General features: G+C 39.0%; 1 protein-coding gene across 3 annotated transcripts in view; it reads right to left on the bottom strand.

Moving 5' to 3' along the window:
• Window positions 1-24,021, bottom strand: part of LOC133426545 (RNA-binding motif, single-stranded-interacting protein 3-like) — a 144,935-nt gene that overhangs the window by 82,488 nt on the left and 38,426 nt on the right. For 2 of the 3 annotated variants that reach the window (XM_061716389.1, XM_061716391.1), the window contains exons 3-5: window positions 22,048-22,220; window positions 11,841-11,899; window positions 4,239-4,330 (exon numbers count right to left, since the gene is read on the bottom strand). In XM_061716389.1, the coding sequence (XP_061572373.1) occupies window positions 4,239-4,330; window positions 11,841-11,899; window positions 22,048-22,220 (324 nt within the window). The remainder of the gene's footprint in view (window positions 1-4,238; window positions 4,331-11,840; window positions 11,900-22,047; window positions 22,221-24,021) is intronic. The other variant, XM_061716390.1, reaches the window with a different exon arrangement.

Raw genomic sequence — 24,021 nt, 5'->3', positions numbered from 1 at the left:
TCTGTAGCAGTAATCATCTTTCAGGTCAACAGTAATTACCAAGAAGACTGAGAGAGCTGAACATAGATACAGACAAACACAGAGTGCCCCGTTTTCTTCTATTCTTATCTTGTTATATTGTTTTTTTTCCCCTCGTTTCATTTATTTCACAACCAAAACATGCATCTGCCACAAAGAAGATGTCAGAGGAAGCTGCACGATTTAATGGGTAAAGGTTTCTCACACTGAACGCAGTTACAAACACTCCGACAGTCTAATCTCGCTTTAGCTGAGCTCTAATTAATTCATGGGCACTGTCAGGAAGTTGCTCTAATCGTGGTTAACTCTGAGGTTAGCAGATGAATTTGCAGCCTGCTTCCACCATGAGATAAACAGCCTTGAGTTCAGCCTCTCAGACAACATTCACAGTCTATATACTTTACATCATCCATGATACAGTGTGATGGTTGCTGTGCTTGGTTTTGTAGAAGCCCAAATATACATTTATATTATGTGGCCTCTATTTTACTTTTATTCAAGGCTGTTTAAGAAAATATGATGGAAAGCTTTTGCTTTGTATAATGTAATGTCAGTATCCTCTTCAGTTCTAATTCTTTATTTCCAAAATTATTGTGTTCAAACATTCTTGAATATATATTGTATTATTTGTGTGTTTTAAAACCATATGTAAAACAATCATCTTGGTGCAACCAAACTCAACTATAAACCATTTTATAAATCTTAATGAGTAATTTAACTGGTTTTGGCGAAGGTTTCGGTTGATGTGTCCCCGTTTCAGAAAGATTTACACAAACTCAAGGTTCTTACTCATGTGTAGCTTCGCAATTTTCTTTTTTTTTTTGGCTTTTTCAATTATAAATTCAAACATCAGATTAACAATGTGTGACCAACACTCAGGGGAAGCTAAATAAAAAAAGGCAGTTATGTGAAATTCATTGTCACATTTTAGTCTGTGCTGTGGATTGCACTGCACAACGATGACTGCATTTCATTTCAGTATTATAGCACCTATTAATTCAGTAAGACAGTTAAAGCATAACTTGAAAAATGCCATGAAGGTGCCTTTGCACGGTGAACCAGATTGCAAATTGTGGGCCAAGTTCAGAGTTAATAAAGTGAGAGAAAGCATTTAGATCTACTGACAAAACTGTTGCTATGTTATCTGCATCTGCACAGGTGAATTTATTTTCTGCAATAATAAATATATGCAGTGCATATGTATCAAGTGTTGCAAATTTTATTATGTTTTAGACCAGTCTTAAATGGATTCAACTCAGTTTTTCCTCTCATAAATATGTAGGCAATACTCCACAGCGAGAAAGCAAAAAGGTTTTTAGACTGATATGTTGATGAACTATATCCCATTTTTGTCTGTTCAAAATGAAAGTCACTTGCAGCCACCTTTTGCAGAGTTTACAAGGCAGCACACTTGATTGACTGTCAGACCATGAAAAGCAAAATATTCTGATGTGATCAAAGATTCACCTATTTCTCTGTGAGGAAAAAGAAAGACACTGAGGATGTTGTCATTAATAACATCCCTACAATCAAGCATGGTGATGGCATGATCATACTGTTTGGACAACTGTTTTGTGATAGCAGCTGGGGAGACCAATATGTTTAAAGGTAAAATTATTATATTATTAATTTGATTATATGAGAGAATAACTTCTTTAAAGTGCTAAACATCTCAGGTTGGAGCCACGATTTGTTTGGCAAAAAAAACTGTCAGTTTTCTTTTTTTTTATGTGCATAGCACATAAAACAACAGTAAGCACATTAAAACTCTGAAGGTACCTGTGTAACCCAGCGCAGCCTGAAAATGGCTGTGCACTCATGCTTTTTGTGCATTGAGGTTGAGTTTGAAAGAAGCATTTGTAATTTCATTTGGAATTAACTCTTTGCCCCCATTCCATCTTCCTGGAAAAGTCAATCTCAGAGGAGTCGAGGGTTCTCGCCTCTATAATACCAGCTAAACACATCAACAGTGCTCGTGATGCCCCCACCCCAAAGCTGTTAGAATTAAAAGAAGAGATGGAGGACTAATGAAAAGAGGTTTAATAGAGGAGCAAGGCAAAGGTGGCTTAAAGGCTTGCTGCTGTTTAATTCAATGGGATGCTACTGCTGCCTGAAGACTGGCCAATTTTAATTGCACTTCTCTCTCTTTTATAAAAGGTAGTATGCAGCAATGAAGCCTTAATGAATTTCGAAACAAGGTGACGTCTTATTGTCTTTCTTTCACAGACATGTAGGAGATAATATGATTGTGCTAGTGAGGCCAACATGTTTTGGCAAAGCCTTATAGTCTGCAAATTTCTGCTGCTACTGCGGAGTAACCTAAATGCTGTCTCTGAAGCCCATACTGGCCAAAAAGCTCACTTATACCCACAAACATCTGGATTGTGTCTCTAATAGGAAAGGTTTCATCCACAGGTCATCTGACTCATGTATTGGCTCCAGCTCTTTTCAAAAGTGATAGACTCATTAACGCCTTGGTGAATATGATAATCTCACCCCATTATTTTGTACAGAAGTATCGACAGTCACCATCACAAAGGCAACAAAGCCGTGGCACATCTGTCAGTAACTTGCAGTCCTTCGTCATCTCAGCCACAGAATTGATTTAACTCTATTAAAGCCACTGAGGGAAAACGTTTAAAAATGTATCCTGTTTAAAATTATGTAGGTGAGTTTGAACACAACACATTAGGAGCAAAAACATAGAGGTAAGCCTTGTCTGCAGGTATCTCTGTTTTCAGCAATTATCTCTGCTCTGTGATAAGTTTAAGACAACAGAAAGATGGGGCATTCTTCCTCGTAGTAAAACAGTGTGAAGAATAACACAAAAAACTGTTTCAAACCTCATTTTTGAAACAGAGTGATCTACAAACAGGGTTTGTAGATCACGTAACCCACAGGGATTTTTTTTTATTTTTTATTTATTGATAATTATTTTATAAAAAAGGAAACAGCTGATGAGTACCAACAGCCACAGGTAGGACCTATATTAGCAAGAAGAGTAACTGGGGAGACGAGGAGATCCGCAAAATACTCCATACGCCATAAATCAGGGTATGTCCAGAACCACGAAGGATGGTCCATTATTTGAACAACTGGACACAAATATGACAAACCAAGCTTTGCAAGAAGCAAAACTCAGCCAAAAACGCTCATCCCGATGTTCATCAATCCTTGTTTTGAAAACTACACCTGTCTGACTGCGTACAAATCGTGCTGATGTAAGGACAATACGTTGTTCTACACGCCCACACAGGTTACGTTTTGTTTCACGGATAACACCTCAAATCTAAAAGCACCTTGTGAAGACCATGCCTTCCTCCTGTTCTTTCCCTTGTTTGCTTCGTATTTTGTTGTTGAGCTACAACCTTTGGTCAGTCAGCAACTTCAAACCGGCTCATAGTAGAACTGGACATAGCCATGTATTTGGTCATTATCATCATCTTGCCCTTTTGGGGGCACATAATTGGATTAGAAGAGCTGGAAAGAAACTTGCTGTCTGATAAATGTCTTTGAGGTCAAATATTTGTTTCATCATATAGTGTAATTATTTTCAAATGAACCACCAGCTTACTGATCAGAAGTGAATCTTGTTAATGAAACAATAATGACCTGAGGGGATTTTGAAGTTCAATGTATTTTAAGAGTCTGTTGGAGGCACGTTTTGGAGTCCCTTCCGGCTTGGGTTCACCTAAAAGCTGTAACTAATATGATTTCCTTCTATGAGTGCATGGGTGTGTGGAAATACAAAAATAGCACTTAAAACATCACCTTGCCCCCTCTGCTCTTTGAAGGAGTTTATTTTTATGTCATCATAGATAAATATTTTGAGTATGATGTTACAGATATAAGCAATAGCACTAATAATAGAACATTATTTTCTCTTTTGAAGAACTGATACTCTTTGTCTATATGATCAAAGTTAATAATAACCAGAGACACAATAAATAATCTCATAAGTGACTTAATCAAAGTTGCACCCATCAGCCTGACGTGAATCAGCACATGAATCAGCTCTAAAAATTATACACAGTAAATCTCGTGGTCATTAGAAAGATTGTGATCATCTCATTGTTGGCGTCATGGCAACAAGGAAGCAATCTTCAGCATTCATATCTACCAGCTTACTTCAGGGTTTAAAGAACCTCTAGAGAGCCTAACACCTCAACAATAGCAACAAAACAATCAGAGCAGGGAGTGCAGGGTCAGCTGAGGCTTACCTTTGCCATCTGTGCTTGGACTCCATTGGCTTTGAGCGAGGCCACAGCTTTCTGGGCTGCAGCAGGGCTGTCAAAGTCCACAAAACCGTAGCCTATACACAAAAAAAGAACACACACCACAGAAGAACAAAAGAGAAAGGACGGGATGGGGGAGAAAGACAAAAGAAAATCTGGATGAGACTACGTTCCAAATATGGTTTTGGAAGTGCAAAACTAATTTCAATCAAACATCAAGGCCTATCTTTTTTCTTTTTGTACTCACTACTGAATATATCGATGACATGTACAAAAAGCAACTCAGACCACGTATCACTTGAAAGCCGCTCGTTTGCCATTCAGCAAGTTTTAATAAAATGGCTGTAAAATGGCAGTAAACATTCCTATCTTGCTTATGATACACATTTTGGTGAACTTTTTTTTTTATGACTTCAGCATCTTTGAGTACAAGTCATCAACACCCCCGAAACACATGTTTAATGCATGTTCACTATACATTTTAATGTACATGCGCCTCACTGCGGAAGAATCTAGTTAACATAATGAGATGTACTGCCTTTTTATTGTCTGGCATTAAATATCCCTCTGCATCGCACACGGACTCTTTTTGTCCTCTTTACAGCATCACGTTTCCAAATACAGAAAGTCTCGTAGTAGTACCCCGACACAATTGCCTCTGCAACAGCAACATCAAGAAAAAAAGTCTACATTTATTGCAGTCATTTGTGTGATTCAGAGTCTTGTTTAAGAAATAAATGTGCAAGGGGAATGAGCTTTTCTCAGTTTTATTACTATAAAGTCTACATTAATTTGTGTGTATGTGGGCGATGCATCTATTAGACTGTTGAGGCTCTGGGGATTTGGGTGGGGCCCAGCAGGAAGAACTGGAGGACAAAAGGTCTGAACACATACAGATAAATCTCTCCTTTCAGAAAAGGCTGTATGCACTGCTTTACTGGATCACACGGGTGGGTCTGCAGAGAAATGTCAAAAAGGCAGAAAAGACAGTCTGTCTTCAGTCTGTCTGCAGTGAGACTTGCCAGACTGAACGACCATGTGTGTGTGTGTGTGTGTGGCATATGACAACAAAACTGAGAACTGTGTGAGACTTGGGCTATATGACAATGAGAAAAAAGAATTACTGACACACTTGAGACGCCATAAAGAAAGATTTCAAATGCCGTTTTAAGTGAGCTGAATGTTAACATATCTATATGATCTAAAACCCTTACTTATGAGCTCGTTTGAAAGAGTGAATGCCTGAAACACACACACACACACACACACACACACAGACCACACACACACACACACACACACACACACACACACACACACACACACACACACACACACACACACACACACACACACACACACACACACACACACACACACACACACACACACACACACACACACACACACACACACACACACCATTCATAACATCTGCTCTTGCCTGTCTTTTCCTAAATTTGGAACCAAGCTCTGTTTTGCTGATAAGCAGATGACTTTTACTGTTGAAAGGCACCAAGCGGCTTTCAAACCAAGATCCGTCCTGCACTCACAAATATTTATACTGTTGCTAATGACAAACCCCAAAATTACCCAAAAGTTACTTATACCGACACAAATGCAAGTTCTCCCTCGGAATATACAAATATATTGTGCATGTATTATTCACTGTGACAAAAATGGATCTAAAAAAGCGCGAGGGAATAGATATGCAAAGAAAAAAGTATGCGAGTATGAACATCTATACTATATTCATAAGCATTCAATGATTTTGGTGTACTCTAGATGCCCCAAAGGTAAATAAAGCCACTTAAAATGTGATTTTTTTAAACAGCCAAAATTAAAGGGGACCTATTATGGCATCTAATACCTATTTTACAGTCTTGAATGTCTTAAAAACAGGCTTTTGATTGTTTTTGCTAAATAAATTAGAAATTCAGCCTCTGAGCCATGTCTTTATCTTCCCAGTCTCTAACCTCCTTCTCTATGCTGGATTCTGAGTGGGCGGGGAGGCTATGATGATGAGCACTGTGCTGATTGACTGCCTGACGCGATGACGCGATACACCGCTACGAAAAAATGGCGGAAGCCTCGGCCGGCGTAGTTAGTTGTGGGCGTGGTTTCACGCATCGCTCCATATTAAATTATTAACATATATGCAATGTGACTATATTTAAAATGTTTAAATCCTGCATAATTGTTGATGCACTACATGTTATTATTTGTATCATATATTATATATATATATGAACCTTCTTTTTTTTATTATTGTTTGGTTTGATTAAACAATTTCAGCAACAAAACTCACTCATTACATGAGAATTAAAAAGACTAAGCCAAGTACAGCACAAGGACACACATATCGTCTCTGTACTTTGTGCTGAAAAATGGCGCAGCGCTCTGCGACGACATCTTGACTCGTCCAATTACAAATACCTTGACAGACCGCAAACACGGTGGGGGAGCTGACTTTGAAAATGTCCCACTTTCCGGAGCTGTAGCCTGCCATACAAGGTGAAATACAAAGGGCCTACTATGAAATAAAGAAGAAGGCTCCAGTGTGGAAAAGAAAATTCAATAACCGTGGTTTAAAAGAAGTATATATCAAAAATATATACATATATTTGTTACATATAAAATAATAAAATGTTTCTGCGGGAATGATTGGTGACCCCAGGAGGCGTGGCTCATCTCCTCCTAATTAATACAAGTAAAGTCAGAACGTTTCACTAATAGGTGGAACAATACTCTTTCAATTTGTACAACTTTAAAAACTTTTTAAAGTCAGCTAACTACTTCCTGGAGAGGTTTTTAGCTGCCAACCTGAGGTCCAACACAGATGCAATCTGTACCTGTGTGCTCTTCTCTCCAGCGCTGTGCCAAACCGCTGCAGTATGGCCAGTGCTTGGTGCATGCTATCCAGAAGGCCTTCATCATTATCTAAATGTGTTAATTCATTAGCTATCACTTCCTGATTAATTCATTGATCATTTTACATTCATCTGACCTTTAACTAATCATTACCTCTTCAATCGTATCTGAGCACGATTTCACCATTTAGTTTAAGCAAATTTTATCTATTATTATATTATTATTTATCTATTAATAATATTGATGCACTACAGATACTACAGAAATCTGAAAAATTTTACATGAAAATGTATTACAAAAAACAGAGGTGGACATGAGTCTGATAACAAGAAGTTGAACTATATCTTTGTAATGATTTATTAATCGTTTCACATTGTTAAAAAAATCTAGAGTAGCTTGCTGCCTTTTTCATTTTCATGGTAATTTGTAGACTTGAAATCCCTGCAGCACAACGCAGCAGCTACAGACAGCCAACGGCCCGTAGACATGGGTTTGAGACAAAACAAATGAAACGTAATAAATTCCATTAACTGACCATTAGATTCTGAGCAGTGAAAACAACACAGGTGCCATCGTCTGATTACATGAATTTACAGCAATCAAACAAGAGGCTTCAGATTTGATCTGCGATGTAACCAAGAGCCCGTTCTGGGAGCGGCTCTGTTTACAGTGATATACCAATCAAATGCTTCCTCGGTATTACAGTAGCAGAAAATTGAATCCATTTCTCAGGAGCCGTGTACATGCTCTCTAAATAAAATATTGAGTCACAGTAGATGCTGGCATGTAATCTAGCTTTGCCCTGCACATTTAAGTCAGTCTAAAGACATTTGAGGCGTGCTGTGTATTTTACAGCTCTATCACAGATGGATGTCGGCCAGCAGCAAAAACATGACATCTATCGCCAGACATCCTTCATACTTCAACAGGCATGAAAGATAGGGAGGTTTTTATCTTCAAGTGCTCATCTCGGTGACAGGTTTGGTGGGACAAAACATCAGCCTTGAAGGGAACAAGCCATTTGTTCTGAGGCGACGCATCACTCAAGAACAGATCTGTGTTTTCTGAAACGCACTTGTCCCTTTCTTTACGAAGTTCAAGGGTCAAGCATCAGCGGCAGAAAAGATCACAGGATGTTGTGGAGATTCATTGTCTTGCTTCAAGGACACCTAAACAGGATGGACGCTCGTATGGTGAGCAGATGCCCGTCTTCCACACGGTGATGGACAGCTTTTCCAAATCTTTACAGCACGCTTCGCCTCAGCATGTAATCCCTATATTTTCATTTAACCTTGATGCAAATCCTTAGTTCGGTGAAAACTCTCAGGACATGTAAATGACAGCTTCTCTGGGCATAAACAAAATTAAAGAATGAAAATATGCAATATCTGTGAATTATATAATCCCTGTCATTCAAACCCCATCTTTTCCATCTGCTGCCTTAGGACAACAAAGAGATTAAAATTCATTTTGCTCAGTCAGGCCTGACACATATTCCACTTATGAATGAAAAATAATATAAAACGAAGCACATATGTATATGCGATCGGAGTCACAGATGGAAGCCCGGATAAACACGGGAGCTCAGACACATTCATGCACACTTCACTAGATCCTTCCAATGCCCTGAGCTCCCAGAGTTTCTGGTCTTGGGCCATTAGAATAGGCTAACCAAGTACAGTAGGATAAGAAGGAGGGAGAGGGGGAGGGAGAAAGGAGTTAGGGCGCTGAAGGGCTTGGAAATCCTTTACTACCTTAAGTGGTTCCCTTTCTCTTCCTCCATCCTGGGGTGTCTCTGCCCTGTCACTCCCCCAAAGCTTCCACACTGCTAACTAGAAACCTGTCAATGTGAGCAAATCTGCTGCAAAACAGATAACTTCCTCATATTGCTTCAGAGGAAAAGGAGAAGGACAATCGATTGATTCTATTGTGAGCATCTTTGTTCTGTTACATCGCTGCTTCCAGAAGCATCATTTTCAAATTGAATGAATACAAAGTAAAAACCTTTGCAGACATCTGCAAAGGTTTTCGCAGCAGTAAGTAAACAAATCAGCCGCTACGTACAATGACCTCTCTTTACCTACATAGCTCACGCTCTTACTTCTCTTTCTTTCCCCTCTGACAAACCTTTCTGAAAAGAAGCTGTCTGCTAAATCATCAGTTTCATAGGATCCCCTTCCTTTTCTGTCAGCCCCAGGTTATTTTTACCCCCTCCCTCCACCTCTCTGTGCATCCGGCCATCCATCGCTCTCTTTCCAGGAGAACTCTCTGTGCCAATTTGAACTCTCTTAGTCACGCCAAGCACTTATCTTGTCCACGCTGAATGCCTTTGCAATCAAACCAACACTTATCCGGTTGTACAGCACTCTAATGGTTGACTAATAATGAAACTCCTTCATTGTGAGTTAACAACTGGCCATGAGACGTATGAAGTCTACACGGCAAGCAATGAAATTACTGATGAGGGTTACAGTCTATTAAAGTCATCCTGCGTGTTTACGTGCATTCAAAATAAACTTTGTGCAGCCTGATATACGAATGTCTGAAGAATAAAACTTATGCAGGGATTAACCCCCTACTATTCAGTTGTGAAACACACAGCAACTTTAGGATCATTATTTCAAAGAAGCATACCATATTCAGTTTTTATTTCCTGGATTTTTAGGATTTTTGGCTCCTCAACAAACGATCAAACTGCTACTAGAAAGAAAAAACGACTGTTAATTGAAAAACATGTCTAACAGTGTGGTTCATTTTTGTCCCAGTTTGCGTCAGTCTGTCATGATCAATCTTTGGTGTGGAGGAATAATCTCTAGAAAAAAAAAGGTTCTGAAAGTGTAGCCCATAAGCCAACAGCAGTTCCCAATAACATTTACTGCAGGCTGCAAAGGTAGAAAACAGCATTTCAGTTATCATAAATATCCAATGACTATCTTTAGCACATATTACACTTTTATCTTGGAAAAAGGAAACTACCATTGTCCCAGGGAAAATCCACAATGCATGTAAACATATTTGGAGATGTGTAACACCAAACTACAGATTCTAGTAAGCTAAAAAGAAAATTGGTCAAACTAATACGATTAATTGTTCGCTAAGGAAACCAACAGATTGCATAAAAAAACTTTTCTTCAATACAATCCCCCATCCTGGTCAACCATCAGGCAACTATGTAAAGGAAAAAACTCCCTATTAACAGGAAGAAACCTCTGGCAGAACCAGATTCAGGAAGGGGAGCCATCTGCCTTGATCAGTTGAAGGTTGAGAACAGAAAAGATGCCCATGAATGAAAGGGATCGTGTCATGGGGTTGTATCCGATACAAGAGCTGCTGGCTACAGCCAACGACTTCAGGGGACAATTTAGCTATTAAATGTGGAAGTTAAACAGTTTCATATAGACATGCTGCATGATGCTTTTCATGATGCTGGCGCCAAAACCAAAAGACCGTTTTAGAACCTAATTTTAAGAGACAGCAGATAAGAGGATCTTAATGAGGAGAGAAAATGGAAGAATACCTGATGATTATCACCCAATCTCCCCAGTCAGAATTTTATGCCTTACCTTTGGGTATGCTCTAATGATATCAGGAAAGACATTTCAATAAGTGTTGAAAGCTTGAAGCCATATTTGGTTCTGTGATGCTGAGGCAGATACTGGAATGATGAGGTTTGTAAGATTTGTGGTACTGACCAATTAGAATGATCCAAGATGATAAGTGGCGTAAAAGAGATTAGGGTAGAGCTTCAAAAAGATTTGGTTTTCTCATTATACGGTTGAAACAATCAGTGTGATCATTTTATCAAAAAAATGTATCTTAAATAATCAGTGTGGGCAAAGTTTAAGGAATCACATTTACATCGGTGCCATCACAATCAATCAAACTAGGGTTTCCTGCTCTCGTATTATTGAATACGGGACATGTGTGCTGTTGTCCTAATCCATGACAGTATACTTTTGAGCACCCCAGAGATGAAAAGCAATCACGCTGAACACATGCTCTCATGTGCCTCTTCAGAAACAGATGACAACAATCACATTGATTAATGCTTTGGTTAGACCACTCCAACAATCAAGCAAGCCCTTCTCAAAAGACACTTGAGTGAAGCTCACTCAGCGCTGAGACTTTTCCAAACACATTGTGGCTATTGTATGTTGCTCATTTTGATTTGATCTATGACAACAATGCTTACATCTGGCTATCAAAAGCTGCTTAACTCTGAGCATCATTAGGGTGGAGACCTGAAATCACCACCATAGAGACATGAATCAAGATAAAAATACTTTTCCTGTGCATCATTTAGATCAAATTGTAGATGAAAGGCTGACATGGACTTTACAACAGAGAGCATTGTGGTGATGTGTACGATTGGGGAAAAATAGACGCTCTTGCTACAATTTTTTCCACATGAATCTAAGGCAAACACGTGGTTTTAATACTTTTGTGACATTTGACATTTTAGTAAAACCTTTGGGGCATTAATTAATTGGGGATGCACAAGAAAAAGAAAAAAAAAGTACAAAGTTATGGGGTTCATGAAAGCAAAACCATTCCCAGCAGTCTACTTTGATTGGTCTGCCTTTAAGCTGCCAAAGCAAATCAATTTTTAATTGATGTTTTCCAGACTCAAATCCAATATCAGCATCTACATTTTTGAAGTGCCTTTGCAAAGCTACGAATAAACATGCTGAATTGAGGCGAGTGATGCTCACTTACCTTTGCACTGATTGGTGTTTTTGTCCAAGATTGCCTTTGTTGACACAATCTTCCCATATCTGTAAAATAAATAAATGAATAAATAAACAATAACGAAACATTCTGATTAACCGCTGACTCACTTTGGACACTTTGGCTATTTGGGTTTTTTGCAAATATTTAGCAAAGGACCGGGTGAAGGATAAGGATGTTGGTCGGTCAGCCTGTTGGCGTATTTGATCTTAGTCTGAGGTAACATCATCTCCAGATGTTGCCTTAGTATAAGAATCTTTTTTGATGAATATTTATCCATCTCTGATCTGAGATCTGAGAAAAACATGTAAGAAAAAAACATGGCCACTGAAACAGCGCGGGATGACCAACGGTTTTACATACTCTTTCCTTAAACCATGTGGACCTGGGTTTCCTTGCTCAACAGAGAGGATAATGACCAATAAAGATTCTCCTTAGGGGTTAGAATTGATAGATGTGCTGGGGTGAATGAAAAGCAAGATTTTTAAACAAAAAACTCTAGATCCTGAATGGTTGCATTTCCCTGTTGGTTAGTGATTTTTAAGCTGTCAGTTTTGTTTTCAGGTGCAGTTTTGTTCCATTTTTGGTATGCTGTTTTTACTTTAACACTTTTCTTAGGTTAAGAAAAAGATATTTGGTGGGGTTACGCATCTCTGTGGGTAGGAAAACATTAGGTCTGAGCAGACATTACCAGAAAAAGCTACAAAAGAAGTTGACTTCTGCTCACTTCTAAATGGACTAAATAGATCTCTCTCTTGTAAGCCAAGCAGAGCAGTCTAAGAGGCTGATGAAAGGACCAACCTTTCCATTACACCAGTAGACTGTTTTAAGACATTGCATGCCTTCACCACATAATAAAATGTACAATTATCTAATGTGTACAAAATGGATTGAGATTTAACTTTGGCAAAAACATTCACTTTCATATCATATAATTGAAAATTTGCTTAATTCATTTAACTCGTTTTCCATCGTTGTCATGTAGCAATTTCAGGTTGTCAAATATAGTGATATCGATAAAACAATATAGATTTTCACCAGCACTAGCTCTAGTTTCTGTTCAAAGCTAATTACATTTGTGGAAAAATTTGTAAGTATTCTTTGATACCCTTAAAAAAAAAACTAAAAAAAACCAAACCATAATGGTGACTTGAAAGTGACAAAAGTCATAATAAATAATAATTACTTAAAACATACTAATGAAAATCATATATTGCTTTAAATTGTGTTTTAACATAATTATTTAATGAAAACAAACTGATGAAACTGATCTGGACAAAAAACACTGTACCTATAGTCTAATATTATATTACAGAACCTTTTGAGTAAATTGCTGCAATCAGGTGATTTTTGTGACTCTTAATGAGACTTCTGCACCTGTAGACCGGTATTATGGTCTACTCCTCATGATCCAACGGCTCCAGCTATCACAGGTTTGGAGGGTTTCTTCTCCAGACTGTATGTTTCAGCTCTGTTCACAGATGTTCAACAGGATTTAGATCAGGGTTCATAGAGCAATAGAATAGTTTAATGTTTTGTTCTTAGCCATCTGTTACTGTTCTTAGTTCAGTTTCATTATTCACAGAATTTCCAGAACATAACCAAGCCTCCTCCATAATTCACAGTAGATAAAGTCTTTTATTTGGATGCTTCATTTTTGCATCTGTGAACATAGAGTTGATGTGACTTGCAGAAAACCAAAAGAAAATGTTGTCTCATCTGCCCAAATGACATTCTCTCAGAAGCTTTGTTGCTCGTCAATAAGAAACTTTGCAGATTGCCAAACTCCAGTCTCAATATGCTTTCAACAGTGGAGTCCTCCTTAGTCTGATCTGGTGTGATCCGACACTGATGTACCTTGACCTTGGCGTTCACCTTGAATCTCATAGGGAGTTTGTTCTGGGCTATTTGGTTACCATTCCTATTATCCGTCTGTTTAACTTGTCATCAACTGTCTTCTTGCAACCATGTCCAGGGAGGCTGGCTACAGTTCTGTGGACCCTAAACTTCTGAATGAAATTTTCAACTGTGGTCACAGGAACATCCTGCTGCCTGGGGATGGTCTTCTAACATTTAGCATTAACATGTTTGTCTATAATTTTCTTTCTGATCTCCACAGACAACTCCCTCCTTTGCTTTCTCTGGTCCATTATTGCAATGTGGTGAACACCATGACACCAAACATCAGAGTGACAAAGTTTGAAATACACAGACTCCCTGCAAGTAACTTGCAAGTTTGAAGACCCTAGTGGTATTAATTATAGGACACACTTCAGTTTAACATGTTACTATGTTGAACGCTTTTTTTAAAATGATTTCTAGAAGTACAAACCACTTTATGAATGCCAGTTTCATCAGATTGGTTTTAAAAATGATTCTGTTGAACCTGAATTCAAAAGCAATGGCTGAATGTCATTAGTACATTTTTCAGTAATTATTCACTATTACTAATTATTCACTATTACTAGTCAGTTTCAAGTAATCTCCATTGTAGGTTTTCCTTCTGCTAATGCAAGGGTACCATACAATATGTCCACATCTGTATGAAATATTTGAAGCTACAATAATACATTTGCATATTCACAGAAACTTCCCATATTATTTTAGTTCATTTAAAATCATTCCATTGAGCCGGAGAACACAGAGTAGCCTACTGCCTCATAAATGATTATAGTGACCAGACATCTGCATGAGGCCCAGTCCTGCCAAAAGAGCCAACAGGAGATACGCACAATCTTTTTACCTCTTTGTGTTTTTAACATCTCCTGTCTGTTTCTCCGCCTCGCCATTTTTGCTATACACCTTCAGCTATTTCTTTGTTTCCCTCACTTCCCTTCTTTCTACTTCTGTTTTCAGAAGCTCTGTTGTCAAGTTATCAAGTAGAAGTTAATAATGATTTCTTATCAGACCAGTCTGTCTGTGTTCCGTGAAAGAAAGAGAAGGAAACAGACAAAAAAAAAGAAAAAAAACCAAGAGGAAGGCCGAGCAAGTATGAGGAAAGAGGATAACAGAGAAAGAAGTGTGGGTAGAGCCAGGAAAATAGTGAGACAGAATGCTTGGATCGCTGAGATCAGCCTGGATCCCTGTCTGGCTTTGTGGATGAATCGCTCTTATTAATTTGTTTGCACTGGTGCACAATGAATGACTGGCTGGCCCAACGATTGTCAAACAGACTGACAAACTGACAAGCTGGCTGACTGGCTGATTGCTCTGGGTGAAGGATGGAGGTATATTCCCTTTTCTTTTTTAGAGAAAGGGGAAAAAAAGAGAAAGATGGAGACATAAACGATTCAATATGAATACTACACAGGAAGTCCTGAGTGGAGGGGGCTGAGAAGAGTAAGGTACAGGAGGGAGAGACCCTGAGGAATAAGAAATAGAGGAGGAGAGGGAGAACAGTCAGTCAAAAGATAAAAGGAGACACTAAAGGCAAGGAGGAAGCGCAGTAGTCAGGGAGAGATGGAGAGATAGTAAGAGGTGTTTAATAAAGAAGAGATCATTTAGCTGTCACCACCAAGAGAGACTCTGTCAGCCAACTGCTTCAGTCAGTGAGAAGAATAATTTAGACTTGCTCGCCTGACAACCTCACATCAAACTCTATTGGGACGGGAGACATGAAAAATAAAGACAAAAAAAGGCTCTAAAAGACTGTTATCACACGTAACAAGGGAGATGAGCAGCTTATAATCTCAAAATTGTCAGAGAAGAAATCACAAGCTTTTTTTGCAATGCATAATTCAAACACTGGAACAATGCTAAATTTAAGCACATTTCCTTTTTGGCAGTTTAAGACATTTTGGGATATGTACAGCAGGTTCAAAGTATAGGACAAAGCACATGTTTCTCTGGTGATTTTGCTTTAAAGTCTTGTCTTCGAGCGCTGTTTTATAGATGACTGACGCATATTCATACTGACAAACACTCATATAGATGATATACAAGGCAATGTCACAAATGAAATACAGCCAAATAGCAGTCGCACACATTACACATAACCAGTGGTTATGGCATGAACGTCTTTTTGTCAACTTCTGCCTTGGTTTGACTCTAATTTGATACCAGCATGAGTCTCAATTATGTGTGTAAACACCTATAGTGCATGTGTTAAGTGTATATTGTGTTGTTTGAATGCATTACAAAGATCCCATGGCATCCCGGGAGTGAGTTGTTAACTGCCACAATTTGTATGCGTGAAACAAAACTGCAAGGATGAATAAGTCAAGTTCAGTAGATGTATGGATATGAAAAGAAAACAAAATGCTTTACTTTGTGTGTTAGTTAGTTCAGGCTGCAAAGAGAAGACAAAAACAGAAGAGCATGACGCCATGGCTTAAAGGAAATGTCAAATTACAAAAACACTCCACCATCCAAAATGGTGTCTCATTCTGGACTGGATTCAGTGGTAATATTCCATTTGATCTCAACTAAAACAATGTGCTTTCATGGAAAGAAAATTATGTAACAATATAACGTTGATTATAGATCCGACGAAGAAGCAGGCGTGGAATAATACGAGAGGAGAGTTCAGAATGTCCTGACCTGGACCCAGCTGGAGCCTTTTCCTTAATTCCAGCTGTTGCCTGGGGTGAATTGAAAAAACATCCACCTGTGATCCACCTAAAGGCAATCACATGTCAGACACTCATAAAAAATACTGGAATACTTAAGAGACTCCAAATAAGGACTATTGGGAGCCAGATGGTTGGGGTCAGCACATCCCTGGTGTTTCACTGGTTTGGATGTTCCGACGTATTGGATGACATTTCACCATGTCTGAAGTGAATGGATTTTTTTCCAACACTGAATAGCTCAGACTATAAAAGTAAAAGTGAAAGTGTAGACATAGTATTTCACAATGCATAAAACTTGAGCACAAGTCCTAGTCTAATGTAAATGCAGCGTCAAAGAAGAAAAGTGAAAAAGAGCTTCTTTCCTCTTTCAATCTCTGTCAGCCTCTTTCACTTCTTAAGTGTTACATATCACTCCTCCCTAGCCCTACGCTAACTCCTAAGGATAACTCAGAATCACCAATCAACCTAAGGTGAACCTTTTTTGGAGAATGGGGGGGAAATACCTAGAAAAAAAAACAAAACAACCTATGCAAGCACGTGAAGAACATGCAAACCCCAATTGCATTAAAATTCCTTATTTTCTTTGGCTGGACTTAAATGCTAAACAGTCCCATCAAACAATACTACACCAAAGAAGAACACATTTCCACACAATCAATCAGGAAGGGAACAGAGGGAGACCAGGGTTTAAGGACTAACTTTCACCATGAATGTCCTTTTATGAAAAGCTACAAGCCTGCTTCAAGATAATACAAACCCCTTAGAATTTGTGCCAATTTATTATGTTTTGGTGCAAAATTAACAGTAGAACTGCTAAGCTCACAGTGTTTTTCTAGACTGCTGAGATCTTTAACGACTCCTGTCCATGTGAAACTTAATTTGCTCAGTTCCGGCAGGCTTGACAAATCTGCCTGCACTCTCGCTCTGCATCCGTGCGTCTGTGTGTGTCTGTGCGTGTGTGTTGGATTGAAGCATCGACGACTGATCTGAAGCTGTGGGCCCTCTGAGAACTGTGTTTTCATTCCCTCGTGGAACGTCAGCCTATGGATGCTCTTCGTTTGATGTCCGCACTTCCCACCCACACTCACAAACGTAGACGAGCGCCAGCATCATTTCTGTGACTCTCCAGGATGTCTACGAGTGCATGTATAAAATAAGTACACATGCAAATCCTGCATGTTTGTAAATTGGGTTGTGTTTTAGTTTTGTGTGTTTACTCGCGTGTGAGCGTGCACGCGACCACGCAGGTAGTCTCTGTGTGTGGTAACTCCTAATTGGGAATCCGATACAGCTGCCTAGCCTCCTACATCTCCCTCATTTTTCCACTTCTCTGCCGGTTAGACTCAAAGAGACAAACACTGATGGAAGACAGAGAGAGTGTAGTGCCTCAGAAGCCTTCAAATTCACTCCCCATTTTTAGTTTAATATCATAAGACACTATAAAGAAATGAAGCCTTGGATCGTTTCCAGGACTCAAAGGCAATGTACTGTGAATTTGGAAGATAGCTTAATGCCTGTGGATCGTTAAGTTTATCTGCCAAAAGGGCTTTCCATGAAGTTTAAATCATAATCTCCTGTGAACGCTGGTTTAGTTGGTGCATTCAGCAGCTGGCATCATCACAAGTTAAACAACCACAAGTTTATAAAAAAGGTCTGCTGATGGTCTACTTATACAGCTCTTTTTAACCTTATTTAAGTTCAACAAAGCAAATAACAGTCTGTTTCTTATTCACACACACACACACACACACACACACACACACACACACACACACACACACTAATACGACACTTCTCAATATTTGGAATCTATATATCATTTTAGGACCGGCAACCCCTCCAGGGTTTTTCCTGGATTGCTGGGATAGGCGCCATTCCCTTGAAAACCAGACAAAAACAAGAAAATTGAATATGTACTTACGATATAAATGCACCTACAAAAGTGTGACTGTGTGCTCACGAAGTCGCATGTCGCCACTGTTTGCACAAATCAGGTTCGACAAACACAGAGGTGAAAACTAGTCCTCACTCTATGATCCTTTTTCTTACAAAATGATGCAGGATTAATCGCCTTTTCCGGGGAGAGTGCAAGCTTAACTTGCAGTCAGGACAATAGTGGAATCTACAGCCAGACAACAATGTACCTTTTTGTTCTAACTCTAAAACCAACAGCGTATCAAACCTTAAAAAAAGAGCAACATTTTGAACTTAAAAAGAGACAAGGCTGCAACATTAACAAAAAAAAGAAAAACAGCACATTTGTGTGTGCACAAGAGTCTCTCCAATAAATACAAGCTGTTCCTCACAGGCTTCAGTGGAATAGATGTAAATAATGCCAGACAGAAATAACAAAAAGAAGTCTTTGAAAGGCAAAAACAGCTGGTGACAGGGAAAGTGTTGCTGTGCTGGTGCAGGAGGAGTACAAGTGCTTCACCCAGGTAAGTTTAAATGAATGCTGACTGGTTCAATAAACTGTGTTGTTGTAAATTAATAACTACAAACACATTAACATATTAGTTCACTCTGTTAAGTGAGCAGTGGGGAAAACAAAATCCCAGTCTAATGCAGCCTCTCACATTTAGTTCAACTAAAGTCATCACGGAGTAGACTTAGCACTTACTCTGCAAACTACAGAATCTGTATTTTACGTTGAAATAATACATTCTGTTCCAAATCATTTCAGGATGGGGCTTGTCCTGTATTTTCCTAATTGCCTTGAGTGAAACATCAGTCCACAGGCAGTCAGGCTCATGCAGCCGGTACTTGCCTGTTAACAACAAGCGTTGATGCTATTGGTGAGATTGAACCAATCACACTAAAGTAATGGCTAAGAGAGAGGGAGCGGGTCTGTCATAGCAGCTGTTAGAACTGTATGCTTCTGTGGATTTGATGGTTATAATTGTCTTGCATATTAAGTCACAAATGACACTTTTTTCAACAAGGTTATGGTAATAACAAGTGTAAGAAGGATTGGGGATTCAATAGAAGGGGAGATAGGAGTGGTGAATCAGTGACACGTGTGGAAAAGACGGACAACATTTGTGAGTTAAAGCTGGTGAGTGTGAGAGAAATTGCCCTTGTCCCCCGCTTCAGATTCCGCTCACGTTCCGCTCTGTCCCCAGACGTTAAAAGTGTGTCCATAGTTTGGGCGACCAAGGGAGTGATTGGAAATGTCAGCTGACAACAGCACTTTTCACTGACACTCTGAGAACTGGCACGGAGACAGCGATGGGGAAGGAGGGGGGACCGGGAGAGGAGGATGGCAGGGGCGGATGGGAACATAAACAAGCCGTGCTTGGTAGCAACATGGATGACGCGGAGTTGAAAACTTGTATACCCGTTAAATCAGTAACAATGGACTCTCTTTCTATTATCCACTGTGGCACTTGCGTGAACGTGCATGAAGGAAATCCCCGGGTGTGTGTTTTTGCATTCACATCTGTACGTCACTTGAGTGAGTGACATGACACTAGCAGGCTGTCTAATTAAGAAAGCCGGAGAGAGTTAGACCCCAAATGCTGTGACTTCTGCCCAAGAGCATCCACAGATCACCTCCTCCCCCAGTGACTTTTCCTAAATGTTACTGGGCACTTGGCACAATGCCTGGGCTCCCAATTAAACTTTTATTGGCCCCTATTTTCTACCCTGTTTCTCCAAATTGCCTTCAGGACTACCCTGAAATACAACTGGCTTGCAGAGCACGCAAAGAATAGCAGGTGGTGTCTCCACATTTGACTTTCGTCCATCTTTTTGTTCATTCTAGAATTAGCTGGAATTAGTGGGATTGTTTATAAGATCATTTATAGCTTCATAGATTAAATAAACAATAATTATTATTAAGAACAGAAAATACTGCAGTTGCATTTATTAACTTCATAACTTTATAACCAGAAGCTTTGCATGGAAAAAAAGAAAAGAAAAATGCTTGGAGACAGATGTGACTCTTGCCACATCTAACACAACTACCAGGGTCAGATGGTGGTTAATCAAAATCATGTGTTATGGTCACAAACACATAACTTGAAGGATTGCATATTATATGATTCTCTCATGACCATCATGATCATGCAGATGTCACAAGGATCCAGCTGCTTTGCATGCTAAGTGTCTTTACCCACAAACAGCTGGTTTTGCACTCCGTGCGATTGTGATCATCCTATAAAAGAGTTTGATATTGTTGCTCGGCCGCAAAAACTGAGCAGCATAAGTCTCTTCTCCGAAAGTTGTTGACAGTGTACCACCCCTTTCTTGATTTTGATTGATTAAGTGAGAGACAGAAAACATTTATACCATCATGTTCTCCCACTAATTGGACCAGTTATGTTCAGGCTCATGAACAAACCTTCAATCTATAAATTGAGAGTTTTAACAGAAAACAAAGGGCATTTTTGAGGAAGAAACGTGTATGAAAGTCACTTCTTTTGCGCTTCATGTGGATTTTTGTTATACTAATAATGACCATGTGTAATACGTAATGTGCTTTTGTTCATCTGAGGTGGTATTTACCTCACATTAAGACCTAAAAAACCTGCAATGCTTTGTTTTTATTATTATCTCTTGATACGTAAAATCTCAGAACTGAAAGAGCTGCAATGAAATAATGATATTCCATTACTAATTTGATTACTGTTATCACAGAATGTGCTAAGTAACTTGTCTTACTGATGCTACATGAGAAATGTCCAAAAACCTTTATAAATCTTGACTTAGGGGCTTTAAGACACAGAGATGTATTTGTGTGTCCTTGTGCGAGTAGATGAGGCTGTGCGGGAGGGAGCGGATGGGTTGGGCCCAGCAGGGTTGTGTTTTTTCCTCTGAGGAAGCAGAGAGGAGGAACACAGAGGTCAAGAGCAAACTGTTGATACTCATTGGGAGCTGCTGTAGGACTCACGCAACACTAATTACCACAAGCTGAACTCAACTGAGCAGAAATGAACTGAACTCAGTTTCATTGGCAGGCTCAGTTTAATGTATCAGCTGACTGAGAACATGGTCAGAATAGAGTAGAATAGAATAGAATAGAATAGACAAGGATAGAATAGAATAGAATATAATAGAATAGAATAGAATAGAGTAAAATAGAATAGAGTAGAATAGAATAGAATAGACAAGGATAGAATAGAATAGAATAGAATAGAATAGAGTAGAATAGAATAGAGTAAAATAGAATAAAATGGAATAGAATAGAATATAATAGAGTAAAATAGACAAGGATAGAATAGAATATAATAGAATAGAATAGAGTAAAATAGACAAGGAAAGAATAGAATAGAATAGAATAGAATGGAATAGAATAAAATAGACAAGAATAGAATAGAATAGAATGGAATAGACAATAATAGAGTAGAATAGAATAATATAGACAAGAATAGAATAGACTTGACGAGAGTAGGGTAGAATAGAATAGAATAGAGTAGAATAGAATAAAATAGACAATAATAGAATAGACTTGACAATAATATAGTAGAATAGAATAAACAAGAAGAGAATATAATAGACAAGAATAGAATAAAATAGAATGGACAAGAATAGAATAGACAAGAATAGACTAGAATAGACTAGAATGGACAAGAATAGAATAGACAAGAATAGAATAGAATAGAATAGAATAGAATAGAACTTACGGCTGGCACAGTTTTATGAGGTCCTGGTCAGTGGTAGCAGGCGGCAGGCCTCTGATGTACAGGTTGGTTTTACTTAGTTGCTCGGCCAGCCCTCCTCCATGACCTCCACCTCCTCCTCCTGTAGTTCCTGGACTGGGTGGAGCCATAGGTTGGGGGGGGGGAGCATAAGACTGCTGGAAAGAGCAAGAGGAGAGACAAAAATAAAAACGTTAATACTTAATGGATTGTGTTTTCTGTGTTAAATATACTACATATTTATTCTATTTAACAAACAAAAAAATCTGTCTTCATCCCAATCGTATGCAAACATCGTCTGTGTACCAAACTCACATCCTGCTGAGTTATCTTTTCCTGTCCCGCACCAATGTCTTGATTCAGCAGGAAGCACGACAAATTAAGGAGCAGGATATAAGAAATTAGCAGAGTCCGATGACTATGGTAGTTTTACCAGAGAAAACCACACCAATAACAAAAACTAAAATGTTAGCAATGACTTCTTCACAGAGTTCACATTACCAACAAAGCCACACACACACTCCTGTTGGGTCATGACAGGAGTTACCTTATCAAAATTAGAATATTGTTGTCTTTCAGATACAGTTTTGATCATTTTGTAGAGATAGTGAGTCTTACCGACAAATCATGTGTCTGTTAGTGTTCTGTTTCAACTGTTCCATATTAAAACTTGCAAAGTCTTTGTCTCATCTGGTTCTTTTTGGTAAATGCATGTGTTAAATATTATAATCTGATGCTGTAGCTTGTTTAATTGCGATTGAAAGGAATCAGAGTAAAATGTCTTGATGCAAATAGCTATCAAGACAGTCTAACATTAACCATGTCATTGAAAGCCATATACCAAACAGTAATGAAGTCAATACAGAAATGCATTTTAAGAAATGTGTGTCATGTGTAATGTATTGCAAGCACAAAACAGGCCATCTACAGTCTTATCCTGGCCTCAGTGCTGTATCACTAGCTTACCAAAACATCTCATTGGCCTCCGCTTTCCAATTATACAGCTCAATACTGACTAAATGGCTTATTAAGATGACTGTTTCTGGCAGGGAGGAAGGGCAGCATGAGGATTAATGAGTGTATGGCACTGATGGAGCACCCAACCCTTCATTGCCTTAGGCAAACTATTAGGGTCAGTTTGGAGGAAGTAAACAAGCTTGATGGCTCCTATGACAACTGTACTGAATGTACTCTTTGTTGATGCTGCTGGACACAGAGGTCTCATCTCCAGACAGTATCCACAGTAGGAAAGAGCAAGTTCCAACAGAGGTGGAGAGAGGATGGAAGGAAGAGAAACAAATGATAGAGAAAGAGTGGCTGTGCTTGAGTGGAGCATGTGTAAGTGTGTCTGAGTGTGAAGAAACAAATGTAAGTGAACGCATGTGAGCTTGACTGTGTGTAAGCCACTGTTTGTGATAATGACAGGCTGTCACTGCAGAGCGATGTGAAGCCGGAGCCAGCCCTGATATTAATCCATTACCTGTATCTCCCTCAGTTCCCGACACACAAAAACACACACAGGCACGCTGGCAGCTCAGAGAGACGCTGTTAACAAGTTCAGCAGACGAACAACAGACATGCATGGACATTCTGTAAAAGTGTATCATGCTACATGTAAATATAAAAAGAGGGAGTGGATAATCTCTACCGGGAGGTGCCTGCATGTTTTTGAAAACTGCATCTGTGACCAAGATCATGAAAAGCTGATAGCTTCAAAGCCTGAACTGTGTTGACCCTATAAAAGCCTTTACACAATGGCTTGATTGGCAGGACATTCAAAGGTAAAACGGATGTATGGTTAATGGAAATGGTGAGACATTGATAAAAGATTGTAGGCATCACTGCGATCTTTCATAAAAGCAAACTTTCACAAAATCTATGAAACGTGTTGCAAACGTGCTTGGAAGCAGAGCAGCAGCTCATTCATTGCATTAAGATGCAAAAGCAAATGCGCACATT

Source organism: Cololabis saira, chromosome 3 (assembly GCF_033807715.1).
Source record: "Cololabis saira isolate AMF1-May2022 chromosome 3, fColSai1.1, whole genome shotgun sequence".
In the NCBI taxonomy this organism is placed as follows: Eukaryota; Metazoa; Chordata; class Actinopteri; order Beloniformes; family Belonidae; genus Cololabis; species Cololabis saira.
Note: the sequence above shows the minus strand (reverse complement) of the source record. Positions and strands in the feature narration are given on the sequence as shown.